We start from the raw sequence: 14,541 nt of genomic DNA, 5'->3' as shown, positions 1-14,541 counted from the left end.
AACATCAGAATAACTTAGTATATTATTTCGTGTAAAGTGTTTTTATGTAAACACATTACACGTGGACATCCAAGGGAGAGTGTTAAGTGGAGTGTCCACATATAAGTGGAATGTCCACCACATATTATATTAAAGTGGGGCCCACTAAAAGTGGGCAGCCCACTAATCATTTACTAACACTAATCTTCTATATATACATTGCCATGAATTGGCAATAGATGGTCGTGAAGAACAAAAATATTGATACACTGCAATTTCTCTGCTTTGCTTCTTCTTCTGTTCTCCTATTTACTCTCTCTTTCATTATTAAATTGTTAATTTAGTCTCATTTTACAACAAGTCAATATCTTTTACATGAAAAGGTTTTACTATAAAGGAGTTGTTGCTTCACTTGAGTTAATCATTTAGCTTAAGTTAATTGTCTACGTGTAAAGTTTAGTATTTGTCAAGAATGAATTTTAAATAATATTTATTTAGAACAAATTTTATTTGAAAATTGATATTGAAACTAGTTTTCTAAAAAGCATAAAAACTTTGGCCAACAAACTATAAAATATAGCAACAAAAAGCTATAGTATTTCTTCTCCTATCTACTCTTTATCAGATTCGTAACTTGTGTTTCCATTTTCAATTGTTGTCAAGTTAAAGCAATTCCCTGTTTTCGGGTCAGTTCATACATAGATCTGCAACTATTTTTGATTTTTTGAACTTTTTCTAATTTGTTGTCTGATAGATATCTAGCTGGGTTTTTCTTTTTTTTTTTGGCGAAAATTTTGGGTTCCATTTCTTGAAACACAGTTCATCCAGATAAAGGTTTATTTTTTATGATTAATTGACATTTTTCTTTATCTGGGTGTTTATATAATTGGTCTTGTTGTAAGAAAAAGCTGTAAAATTGAGTTCTTTACCTTTTGTAGGTGTATAGTTGAAGATGGAAGGTTCTATAATACGAAGAGTGATTCCATCTGATAACAGTTGCCTTTTTAATGCTGTTGGGTAAACTTTATTCCCATTTTACTTTGTTCTTTTTCTCTGATTTTGCAAGTGGAATTGAGATGGGATGGTTTGAATAAAGGCCTTTTTGTTTCTTGTTTTATGTAGTTATGTGATGGACCGTGACAGGAACAAAGCCCCTGAGCTAAGACAGGTTCCAATTTTGCCTTTGAATTCATATGATGCTAATCAAGAATGTTATATATGCCTAGATTAGCTGTCTTGCTGTTATCATCTTAGTGATTTAACAAGTGCAGCATAGTGTCGTAGTTGTAGTCCTGTAGCTAGTGATGGTAGGAACCTTCTTTTTATTTCTCTTGAGAGAAACTGCTAGTGGCGTAGTCGAGAAATAGAAAATGTATGTGTGTGAACTTTTCGGTGAAGAAGATTGTATGAAAATTAATTATGCTGGTTCAGAACTTTGAGGGATGAAATCGGTATGTGTTTTTCATTGTCTTAGAAAATATGTTCTCTTTCATGTGGTTATAGAATAGTACTTCGTATCATAGTTTGTTCGGTTTAAAGGATTCAGCTTTAGTGGATAAGACTTTCCAGGAAATGAGGTGAGGTGAAGGCCAATTTCTGTGCTTAGACATCAATATGCAAAACTATTTTGTGTCTGTGAACTTTCTTGAATAGTGTATGCATCCCGAGGTTGGCGCATCTCATTGAGCGTGGAGAAGCATTGGGAACCCCCGCCCTGTCTCTAGGCACCTTTTGGAAGGCACGGAGTGTGACAACGTACATTCTTTCCTATACTCCTTTCTGGAGGATGTATGGAGCAGCTTATCTTAAAAAACAGAAATGAAAGGAAATAAAGACTATTTACAGTCAAGATTTAGAAATTAAAGAAATATTATTGATAAATGATTGCTGGCCATAACCTTATTTCTAGTTGTGGGACTTACATAGTTAGATGTAACACGCTGTCTTGACCATTTGCAAAACCTCTGTGTCATGGTTTATTAAGGAGTTCCTGTACTCTTCAATCAATCATCCATTCCTCACTCCCAGACTAGTTAGGTCAGCTATATAATACTCATCAACTATGCTCTAGTTAAATCCATTCGATTCTATTAGTCAATTATATGTCTTTTAAGCCAAATTAAGGGATCTCTAGAATTAGAAGTTTCTTGTATTCACATTTATCTGTAATAGCATAGGACAACTTCCCATTTGAGACAAACATGAGTGTCGATGTATTGATGTGTCAAAAAAAGTATGTCTAATGCATTCACTACACTTAACATTGAAGATGTAGTTGCTGGGTGATCTCACCCATCCCTGAGATGGTTTCTCTTTAGTAGTTAATAAGGAAAGATGTTTTTTTTCTTATGGATTTTGTTACTTATCAATCTCTAGAGGTGGCGAAACACATCAAGCGTCTGACCCGGAGATAACTTTTAATTTCAATCTCATGCCCAGGGAACCAAGTTACATAAGGAAAAAGGTTTCATTTAGTGAAAAAATATGCCTGAGGTTTCTGGGTACGAGATACTTTCTTAGACATCAATGGTTGGACAGGAATCTAGGCTTGCAACAATTTTGTAACAAGTTGTTCGCCATAGGGGAAATTCAATTCAGGAAACTACTTTATTGAAAAGCTAACAGTTTCGGATTTCCTGGTTATTTAGTTATATATGAATATGACTCAAGTTAATTGGTTGATATGGTTTAATGCTTGGAATATTGCATAAAGCTAACTACTCCTCATCCATGACACTTTATACATTTCAAAATTTGAAGGTTATCGCTGCAACAGTGGCCAGTGATCCAGAAAAATATTCTGATGCCTTTCTTGGGAAGTCCAACAAAGAGTATTGTGATTGGATTCTTAACCCAGAGAAATGGGGAGGTATGTCTTGTTGTCTGTTTTAAAGTGATCTTGTTCTGGCATGAATTTAACTATTGGGAAGGGGTAAGGTCTGGGATTACGCTGTGTATGTTGTTGTTGTTGTTGCATAATTTCAACTACTGGAGTTCTGTTATCCTAACAGTGACTTCACTAGTCATGCTGTTGGTCTATCCAGTGTTTTGGACCAAAGGCGAAAAGGTCTGCCTCACTCCGCTCGCCTTTTTGAAGTGCGGCGCCAATTAATACCAAAAAATTAAAATATTTAATTGCATATATAAATAATCAAACTCTCAATATCAATAACATATTAGCAAATACTTCACTTTAAAAACTGAAAATAGATAGTAGATACTAAAAGTCTAGAACTTGAATGAGAAAAAACAGAACAAAAGTCAAAACAATGAGAAAGAAAAACAAACAGAGGTAGAAGTAACTCTTAAGTCTGAAGAAGAAGGAAAAAGAAACACAGGAAGAAGAAATCCGAAGAAGAAAAGAAGAAATACGTATTGGTTAGACTTTGGAGTCGCTAGAAAAGTCTGGTTGGTCGCCGAAGAAATCTAGTCGAGTCTACTGGTTGGAGTCACAGTCTAAGTCAAAGAGTGCAACTGTGCAAATTTGGAAGAAAATCCTAAAATTACCTTTTAAATTTTAAAATCCTAAATTGGTTGCCTTTTTTTAAGAAAATACAAAAGGCGATGCCTTTCTCGCCTCTCGCCTTTGTCGCCATGACGTTGCCTTTTGAAGATCACCTCGCCACAAAGCTAAAAGGCGATGAAGGGGCGCCTCGCCTCTCACCATTGGCGGCAAGGCGATCGCCTTTCACAACACTGGGTCTATCTCGCAGATAGTTTGGCTGTATAACTAGGTGATCAAAGGTTACTATTAGTTCCATGACTTCTATGGTTAATCCATGGGTAAAACTCTAGAATTACACAGAGTTACTTGGTACTTGTTGGTGGTGGGAGGTGGCAGGTATCCCGTGGAATTAGTCGTGGTGCGCGAAAGCTGGCCCGGACACCACGGTCATCAAAAATAAAAATAAGAATCTAGAATTACTGCTTATAATTGCTTAAAAGGAACTAACAGAGTGAAACTCATATGACCTTCTAGTTAATCCTATAACACTAGTGAATTGCAGTTTTTCTGTTCTATGAACAAATATTACTGTTCTGTTTGGCGTGCTTCTCAAAGCTACAACTCTGTATACATGCATTGTGCTTGCCTTTTTGATGTTTTAAGTTGGCTATTAATGTAGAAAATTCTTACTATTTTAAATAAACAAAAATGATCCTTGGTGTTGTGGAATTTCTCTGATTTCTTCTTGTAGTCTCTTGCTCAATTGAAATCTTTTGTCTTATTCCTTCACGGGAGGGAATCAGAGTTATCTTTTGCTCTCTACAGTATCTTCATTGGAGGAGAAAATCTGGTTACATTCTTTTCTGTTTTATCTTCATTTGAAGGGGAGGATGGTTTAAAATAAAAGGATTATTGTGCTGAGTCAGATGCTGAACATCAAAGCGTTAGCTGGGTAGAGTCATCTGATAGGCTTCAAGAGATGAAAGTGGGGTTGGGGGTCGGAAAGTAACTTCACTTGCAGTGCTATAGACAATTTGGAGAAAGAAGTGAAGAGTTTTTATCTTCTCAACTTGCAATCTCATGATGCTTCTTGGGATTGCTGGAGCACTTGTGGAATCCCTATACCTGTGGAGGCTTGGAATCCAATTAAGAAAGTGACATCTTTTTATAGCCCTCTTTTTATTTGTATACCTGGGAATCCCCTTCATGATGCAATAAAAGTTTATTTACTTATCAATCTCCCAAGTAGCTTGGGATTGATGTGTAATTGTTGTCATTTGTTGTATCAGAAGAAGAAAAATGTGCATCATCGATAAATATTTTGTGCTATATGCTTCTTTAAATTTTACTTTTTCCTTCTGTAAGCCAAATCTACTTTACAGCATTATGATAAGCTGGAAGAACTATAGTTTCTGTTGCTTATGGACATCCCTTTCTTATCTAATCATTACCATTCTTGTTATTTGTTTTGTGTTCTCTGATTAATGTTCTTACCTTTGAAACACTTACTCTCTTAAGGTGCCATAGAGCTTTCAATATTGGTTAACTACTACGGACGAGAAATTGCAGCCTATGATATCCAAACAACGCGCTGTGATCTGTATGGACAGGTTAGCATTTAGGTAGTAATCAGCTATTTCTACATTAGTCATTTAACAATTCCCTAATCTTCTGAACCACCTTTATATGGCTTAATGTTAAACAGGGAAAGAACTATCAGGAAAGAGTAATGCTGATTTATGATGGACTTCATTATGATGCTTTGGCTGTATGGTCTCTCACTCTCTCTTTACACATGCACCTTCCTTGATCATTCTGTTTCCTTTCAGGAGGAACAAGAAGGAGAGATTCAATTTTGTGAAATTTTTTAGATCCTGCGAATAGTTGGACTGTAGGCACAGTTAAGGACCTAGACTTTGTTTGGAATCTTATCAAATTAATGAATGAATTAAATGATTTAGAATATAATATAGGAATAGTGATCTGAATCTTACACAATGATCGTTAAAAAAGGATAGATGATTGCTTAACTTAGTTAATCTGTTGGGTTTTAATTGCTTTGGGTCGATTTTGTTTTACGCATATCTTTATTTGATTTTTTTCAGGTTATTTGCAAAATAGTAAGTGTATGTAATGAGTAGGTTCTCTTTATATCATCGATATTGGGGTGCATGTGCCTTTCTCTAGGTCTATTCATAACGAATATTTGCATTTACCCATAATCAGAAATATGAAATTATTAGGTGCTGCATTGCTGGTTAGTAGTGTGAAATCATTTAGCTAACATTTGTATGAAGAATTTCCCATCTTTTGACAAAGCTGTTTGAAGTTAGATTTCCTTTTTGAAGTCTATTATCCCACTCACACCTAGTTTCACGTGTACAATCGACAGATGTCCCCTGCTGAAGGAGCTCCGGAGGAGTTTGATCAGACAATTTTTTCTGTACAGAGAGATGGGACTGTAGGACCAGCTGAGAGGCTTGCTCTTAATCTGGTTAAGGACCAACAAAGGTAAGCGTCATCCTTTTAAGCAGAAAATGACTAAGTTTGTGTCGGGGGAGAATTTTATGACGGCCAGATGAACAAGTTTCACGTCCTTCTTCTTATGTTGCTTCGGATTTATGATTGGATCAAAATGGTAAAAAATCTAAGTTTGAGAATTAAAGAAGCTATCCCCCACCCCCCAAAAAAGGAGGAAGAAGAATTATTTGAGAGGAATTGTAGATATGTGCATTTTGAGGTTATTGGCATGATAAGAATGTGGTTCTAAGGGATTTATTTTACTTAATGCCTTCCGTGTTTTGTGTGTTCTTACTCGGAGTTGCCTTACATTTTTATAATATAGCGTATTTTGCTGTGACGAAATGAATAGAAGCTACTTAAGTCTACTAATCACTTTGCTGTTTATCTATTATTGCAACATTGCAGGAAGAGGAGCTATACTGACACAGTCAACTTTACGTTGCGATGTGGAGTTTGTCAAATTGGAGTCATCGGCCAAAAGGTTCGTGTCTTGCTTCTTGTAATTAACTCTGCCTACTTTCTTAAACTTGCGACTTATTTTGCTAAATGTTGCATTTCCATGCAGGAAGCTGTAGAGCATGCACAAGCAACTGGACATGTGAACTTCCAGGAATACAAATGAAAGAATCAAAACAAAATATAATTTGATTATTTCTTTGTACTGGTGAAAACCAGTTTCATGAGGCTGTCTGTCTAAAAGTCTTTTCATTTTTAATAGAAAGGTGTGTGGTCTAAGTTTATTTGGTGATGCTGTATTGTGCTATAGAAAATTGTCCATTTTAGACACAACAAAGAGAAATTGGGACTTAAAAGAGCCTTTTTTTACACAACCTTTCATGAATTCGTTGGTGCTACACACTACATTAATCTGTTTAAAATGCTTATATGTTAAATTTCAGTACTGATATGATATACATATCCTTGTTAGTATATATTTTTGACTCAAACTTCAATATGTAATATGAACACTTCCCACCTTACAAAGGTAGGTTAGTAAAGGTGTGTGTATATCATAGTGTCTCTAGACTCCACTTGTAAAAATCGTAATAACTAATAAGTTTTGCCTTCATGATTCTACACTCGATGCAAGGATCGGGTCAGATCGTATCAAAAGAGAAACAATAATAATAACAATGCACGTAATTTGAACATGATTATACACTCGATGAACTCTTATTATAAGGACTTAAATAACCCTTTTTATTACATGATTTATTGCTGCTACACTTTGCAGTTTGCAGCAATGGAGATAGAATCTAAAGCAGAGGATCAAAATACTCTGAATTAAAGACTTAAACCTCCTTTTTATTTAATCTAAAATCATATAAGCCATGAAAGTAGACTTTTAATCTGTTTAACATACTGCTATGCAGTCAATTTCAATTTTTGCATTCAGGGGTAATCCTGCTGCTTGAAAAGTCGAACGCGCTGGTGCAGGATCTGGAAAATCTGCGACATTCATATATATATCCATGTTAGTACATATGCGTTATTTGAGCTGAGGTCTTTCAGAAACAGTCTCTCTGCCTTCAGGAGGTAAGAGTAAAGTTTGCGTAAACTCTATTCTTTCAAAACCCTACTTATGAGATTACACTTAATATGTTGTTGTTGTTTACAATAGTGAATATGCGAGTTAAGGATCTTTTGTAAATAGGGGAGGTAGAGGTAAGATTTGCGTACATTCTACCCACTCCATATATACCCCATTTGTGGAAATTACACTCGATATGTTGTTATTGTTGTTTACAAATAGCATTTCGCTTAAGACTAAGATCGATCATCTCAGTTCCTCAACAGGCTAAGTTCCTAAATTCCTAAATTAAATAAGACACTTATAACCGCGATCATGCTGTATTATGACTTCTTTTTTTTAAGTTACAATTGTAGACTTAATACAGATAGTCATTCAATTTCCGGTACTCATTTTGGGATCCTGACTTTGATATGAAGAGTTACTTATGCTTTATGTCAATTTACTATAATCAATACACATAACTTATACTTTATGTCGAATATCATGTATTTTGAATTCAAAACTCAAATATAAGAAATGTTGATTTTGGAAATTTGCAAAAATTAAGTAGGCATTAGCAACATATGACTATCGTTTGCGGTTTTACATCAAAAAGGTGATCACATTTAGTTCCGAAGTTAGAACTAAATCTAACTTAATGATTAGTACTAATATGAAAGCTAGTTGTACTCACATTTAGCATAAATTGCATTGACTTTCTGGAAGTCCCCTAGATCAGCCAACCTGGAGGTTAATAATATTATTATTCAACATCAATAATCAAAATTATCTATATTAAGGAAACACACACAAAAAAATATATATATGTATCATACATGATTGTTGTTTTAACAGCTGCAGAATAGCTAACACCACCAGCTTTAAGTATCTCCCCAATATTCTTGAGAGCCTGAAAATCATTATTAAGTTCAAATATTTCAACCTAAAAAAAATATATTTTCTTAAGCGTAATTTATGAGGTACACTTTTCTTTTTAATCTGTTAAAAAAAACATTTTTATATTTAAAAACTAGATAACTTTAAGTAGGACTTTGGACATAAAAAAAAAAGTTTGATATTGGAAAAAAGTTGTATTTGAAAATTGAGTTGTGTATTGTGAGTGGAAAAAAAAAGAATTTTAATATATAACCAAAATTATTTTGATTAAAAAAAAGTGAAAAAATTGTGTGGACATACAAAACTTAATATTTTCATTGTTTCTAAAGATTGTTTTAGATCACAAGCTTTAAAAATATTTATTTTTATGTTAAATTTTGTGTTCATTCGAACACTGTCATATAAATTAAAAAATGGAAGGAAGGAGTAAGATTAATTATTCAAATACCTGTTCTGTTTGATCCTCCACACTGTCTGATATGAGCTGTCCAGTCTACATTCAATCACAAAAAAATAAATATAAGAATATTAACCAATATAACAAGTTAAAATGATGTAATTAGGTATTTAAAACAGATTAATTATGACAAACCTCAGGAATAAGACCTAGAGAACCAGATACATAAATGAAATTATTAGCCTTAATTCCTTGAGAATATGGCCCCACTGCAGCTGGTGCCTTATCAGTACTAATTTCCTCCTTTATACCTAAAATAAGATTATCACAGCTAAAACTTTAGACAAATTACCAGTATATATATAAAAAGAAAAAAAGTGCTTATTTCCTCCATTTCAAATAATGGTATTTTATTTATTTATTTATTTAAAGGGCAGTCCGGTGCACTAAGGCTTCCGCTATGCGCAGGATCCGGGAAAGGATCCGACCACAAGGGTCTATTTATTTATTTGAAAATAAATGATGTCTCACAAAATCAAAAGATGTTTCTTCCAATTTTATTCTTTTCTAAATAAATAAAATTTTATATACATAAGAAATTACTAAAAAGTCAATTCTTTTTCAAAATATTTGATTAAGGATAAGTTAGTAAAAGTATTCTTATTTTAATTTTTATACTCCTATAAATAACATCAATTATTTTGAAATGAAAGGAATTCATTCACTTTTATTTTTCATGTTTCATTTTTTCGAGTGCTAAACTGTGTGAATTTTTATCGATATTTTAATATGTATTTAAGGGAAAACTACACAAATAGATCAAGGGAGTAAATTATTTATTTAAATTGGACCTACCCCAAAGTAATTACAGCATTGTCCCGCCTCTTCTTCGGCCCATGTTTGTTTTCGCGTGACTTCATGATATTGTCAGAGTATATGTGTATATATATATATATATATATGATTGAGCAGTGTTTTTACTACAGTGTCTTCTCTTCATGATACTATCAGAGTATATATACACTCATATATACTCTGATGGTATCAAGAAGTAATTGGACAGTTTATTCAATGATTAGTTGTTTTTTGCTCTTTGATAACAACACAACATATATATATTCTGAAGGTATCAAGGACAGTTAAACATTTTCCACTGCAGTGTTCATATCTTCATACCTTCATGATACTGTCAGAGTATATATATATAATGATAGTATCAATAAATAATTGAGCAGTGTTTTTTCCTTTATGATACTATCAGAGTATATATATGGTATTAAAAAGACCTGCGAACTCCTTTTTTGGACAGTAATGAGGTATCCAATGGTAAATAGTTTTCCTTTTGGGTATAACAATAATTATCTCTTTTTTCATCATACTAATATGAAAAGGATTACAACTTATAATATTTTTCATATAATTTTCGAGCATTTAAATTAATGTAATTCAATTTATCCCCAAAATTAATAACTCTCCTGAAACGGAACACGTAAATGTGGACTGAGAGAGTAATAAAAACAAAAGAATGAGACCGGTACCAGAAGAACTGGCTAAGCAAACGAAAGGAACGCGCGAATTAGCAACTGCCACGCGTCCAACTCCGATGGCCATCGGAGTACGGCTGCGCACGGCGTTTACGGCCATTGCCGGCATACAGAAGCTCCTTGATGCGACGGCGAACGCCATTTTAAATAATTTTCAATTACTAGATCACTTACTATAAGTAGTATACTCCTCTTTATTAATTTCCTGTAGCTGTAAGATCGATCTATATGTTTTTATAGTGATTTTATATCTTAATTCCACGTTTTTTAAATGTTTAATATGCAATGCCAGTGGCGTGCCGTATCAATTTTTTTTTTACGATGAAATCAATAGGATTCAACAGGTATCGTATGTATGGATGGCTGTGATGTATTGTTTTATAATGTATTGTATTATATATATTGTATTATTTTATGTTGTATTGTACTATATACTGTATTGTTTTAGTGAATATAATGTTTGGATAAATTGTATGATTATTCGTCATTACATAATTAATGTCACGTGCATACCATAGTTTGAATGATGAACCTACAAGAAATTCTAGTATACGGGGTAGAGCTACTATGAAAAGGTAGAATAAATGATAAAATAGAATTATTAAATAATAAGTAAAGATAAAATGAGAAAAAAATATTAAGGTAACGATGCGATCGCACCAAATTGATCGTTACACATAATAGGTCTTTTTGTCGTTATCTAACGATGGATTTAATTAATACGATACAATAAAATTTAAGTAACAATTAAAATAAAAATTAATTATATTTAATCTAATACAATACAATTAATACAACGGATAACAATCATCCAAACAAGGTGTAAACTTTTAATGATCTCAAGTAAATTTCTTTTAGTTTCTTCCCTATTCTTTAAAAGATCTTTGGTGTTATGGATTCTAGGGTAAAAATGATAATGGTGTTATTAAGACATGTGTTTTTTTCCTCTTGATATTTTATCCATGGAAGGTCTGTTATCTTACTTTAATATATAATTTTGTTTTCTTTATGTAAAGGTGGAATCTTAGTTGGTCCCGAATTGATTATTGTGATTTTAAAATTCATTTTTCGAGTTGGTGGTTGATGTTAAATGTTAAAGTGGTCCTTATATGTAAGTTGTTTGTTTGCTTAGGGCAGAGAGTTGATAATACAGGATATGACGCAGTTTTAGGTTATTGAGCATGTGATTTTAAATTAGAGAGTGTGGAGGATTTGCATGAAAATAGAAGGATAGTAGGTGGTGTAGTATTGTTTTACTTAGGATGATTGACGTTTACGATGGTACTAGGTTATTATTGTAGTTCTTTTTTCTTTTTTTTACCTATCATTGTTGTTTATAGTGTTATTTGATTTTATTGTTATTTTCGCTATTTTTGCATTGTTCATTGTTATTTGTCATATTCTCTATATTGTTTCTTCTTTTTTTATATCAGGATTTGTTGCACTTTAGCCAAAAGTACTTTGGAAATAACATTTCTACCTCCACGAGGTAATGATAAAGTTTACGTATATTCTATTCTCTTTAAATCTCACTTATAGAATTTCACCGAATATGTTATTGTTATTGTTGTTGTTCGGCAGATACTTGAAGGATGATTGAAGAAGTGGATATTATTTTCATTATATAGTTGAAGATAAAGATGGAATTAGGACTCTTCAATGCTTATTTTTTAAATAATTATTAAAGGTGATGAATTTTCATGTTGTAGATGCTCATGAATTGAGAGTTTTAAATAATTATACCTTTGGTCGAGTTATTGCTAAGGCAAAGTGTTCACACCCCCTCAAGCTTTGTTCATACCATTTTCCTGTTTATTTTTTGTTCATAAGTTCATACCATTTTATAGATTGATCCTTAATAGTTATTAGTTTCAAGAATAGTCTTGTTTCATTATTATTTTTGGTTCAATCATTTATATTTAAAAATTAATGATTTGACTTATTCAAATTAACATCGATTTGACCATTAAAGAGGTATAACATTTTCTATCAAGTTTTTCATATCATATTCCTTAGGGATAGTTTGGTGTGAAGGATAATATCACATAATTTCGAATTAAATTATAGTGACACTTAAATTGATGTTTGGTTGGTAAGTTCGGATTAAATTATAATGACACTTAAAAGTAAACAAACTATCATTTGTAGCTAAAATGTTCCTCCCTATTAATTTAGTGAGAGAGTGGTGTTTAAGTGAATGATAAAATAATCATTCAATATTTCATAAATATTTGGCCATTAACTTTTGAACGGTCTTTCCACTTAAATGCCATATTCAATATTTAATGAATATTTTGATAATTCAATTTTTCAGCTTAAGCCTTTCCACTTTTATGCAATATTCAATATTTAATAAATATTTTAACAATTCAACTTTTCAATTTAAGATCTTCCCACTTCAATGCGACAACTACAATGAAAAAAAATCTGAAAGATTCATAAAAGACGTAATTAGTAGATGCTACAACAATATATAGAAAAATAAGGTCATCTAAAAACACGAAGAATAAACATATTGCACAACTATACCTATAGTTGGGTGAAAATGGATATGAGCTAATATCTACTCTACATTTTTTAGGAGAATAATTTAGGAATGATCAAAAATGTAATAGTGAAAAGTAACATTTAATTTTTATCCTTAAATATTTTTTTTAAAGATGTGTTATATCCCAACAATTCTCTTGATCTTTGAAAAAATCACTTACTTTGAACTATAAAAAATATCCCAATAACTAAAGGAAGTATTATTCTTTATCATTTTAATAGATTTTTATTTCATGTAAGATTAATATTAAATTCAAATGAACTCGATAATAATATTTGTTAGGATTAAAATAATCTGGGTGATGTTATTTCTCTCGATACTGTGTACTCTCATATTTATAGTGGATTGCTTATCTCATCTTGTGAATGTAGGTCGATTGATCGAACCACGTTACATATTTGTGTCTCTTTTGATATGTTTCTCATTTATCCTCTTACTCATAATCTATCGTGATTTGCTTAATTTGGTAGCTTCCACCTAATTAATTTCGGCCGTAACAAGTTTGTGTCCTCTTATGAAGCTGGCAAAGCATTGTCGCACGTCTTTGAGTAGAGAAGAGAACGTGTGAGAATAGAGACGCTTATTCCTTAGCACCTTCGAGACTAATTTATTTTGAGTTGGTACCTATAGCATGTGTCCATGGATGTTTCGATTTAAAATTTGAAATTTATAATTTTTAATACAATTTTAAATTAATATCAGATAAATATTAAATTTATAATCAAATATTTTATAACTATTTCATAAATCCGTATGCACAATCTCCAAGTATCCCAAGTATCGATCAGGGGAAGAAGAACAAAGAGAAATAAATTCAAAGGATTTCAAATAAATTGTAAAAGAATATTAGGAGTGGAATTTAAGAATATAATTGTTACGTTAAATAGCTTTACAATTCTATCATTAGATATTAGATAACGACAACAAGAAGTAAAATTAAATTACAATTATAACAAATAAAGGCTATTGTGATAATTATTTAGAGGCAATAATATAATTGCCGCTATAAAATATGATTACTTATACCAAACACTTTATATAAATGTGTTGATGAATATACCCTTTTACAAGCGTGGTAAACTGTTGCAGCAATTTTTCTGGCATTAGAAAGATTCATTATTCAAAATTTTAAAAAATTAATCAAGGCTAAAATTTTCTTTCTTAGATCGATGGATGATTATTATATGGTAGGAAAATTGAAATTATATTTTTTCCCATGAAGCAATAAATTTTATTAACGGGTTCAAAATATGAAGGATATACCAAAAAATCATATTAAATTTAACATTTACTATATATATACATATAAAACAAATTTAATCATATATATATAGTATAATTTTCTATCGAAAAGGATTTGGATGAACCCATTCGACCCTGTCTAGCTTCCCCCTTATCACATTTGTAGCATATTAATAAGATACAAAGTTACCAAGATGAAATAATAATAATAAAAAATATTAGTTTGATTTCGTCAAATATGGAGGGATTTTATTATAGGATTCAAAATTATCAAGATGCAATTGTAATTTGTAGGCACGCCGAATATTAAGTTTGTTCCTTATTTCCACTTGAGATCGAAAATTTTAGCTATATTTATTTCTTCACTTTTTTTAAAATATATATTCAACATGCTTATTAAATATTTTATTCTTTTTTAATTTTATGTGTAAATCAATGTTTAATTATTATATA

At 31.8% G+C, this 14,541-nt stretch overlaps 2 protein-coding genes across 3 annotated transcripts; one reads left to right on the top strand and one right to left on the bottom strand.

Moving 5' to 3' along the window:
• Positions 1–522: 522 nt before the first annotated feature.
• Positions 523–6,879, top strand: LOC129891487 (OVARIAN TUMOR DOMAIN-containing deubiquitinating enzyme 2). 2 transcript variants are annotated; one of them, XM_055966869.1, is made up of 9 exons: positions 523–665; positions 918–996; positions 1,102–1,147; positions 2,740–2,848; positions 4,943–5,034; positions 5,130–5,192; positions 5,817–5,935; positions 6,353–6,428; positions 6,513–6,879. In XM_055966869.1, the coding sequence occupies exons 2-9, from the start codon at positions 932–934 to the stop codon at positions 6,567–6,569; spliced, it is 627 nt and encodes a 208-aa protein (XP_055822844.1). In that variant the 5' UTR covers positions 523–665; positions 918–931; the 3' UTR covers positions 6,570–6,879. The 2 variants fall into 2 exon arrangements, with proteins under 2 accessions (XP_055822844.1, XP_055822845.1); XM_055966870.1 differs by lacking the exon at positions 523–665 and adding an exon at positions 793–813.
• Positions 6,880–7,069: 190 nt separating this feature from the next.
• Positions 7,070–10,510, bottom strand: LOC129891488 (reactive Intermediate Deaminase A, chloroplastic-like). Its single transcript, XM_055966871.1, has 6 exons — positions 10,293–10,510; positions 8,950–9,065; positions 8,806–8,850; positions 8,297–8,370; positions 8,155–8,204; positions 7,070–7,396 (listed from the first exon to the last, which is right to left on the bottom strand). Exons 1-6 carry the CDS (start codon positions 10,438–10,440, stop codon positions 7,302–7,304), a joined length of 528 nt encoding a protein of 175 aa, XP_055822846.1. The 5' UTR covers positions 10,441–10,510; the 3' UTR covers positions 7,070–7,301.
• Positions 10,511–14,541: the final 4,031 nt, after the last annotated feature.

The sequence above is a fragment of the Solanum dulcamara genome, chromosome 6, assembly GCF_947179165.1.
Source record: "Solanum dulcamara chromosome 6, daSolDulc1.2, whole genome shotgun sequence".
NCBI classification, from domain to species: Eukaryota; Viridiplantae; Streptophyta; class Magnoliopsida; order Solanales; family Solanaceae; genus Solanum; species Solanum dulcamara.
The sequence above is the reverse complement of the archived record's forward strand: the minus strand, read 5'-3'. Positions and strand labels throughout refer to the sequence as shown.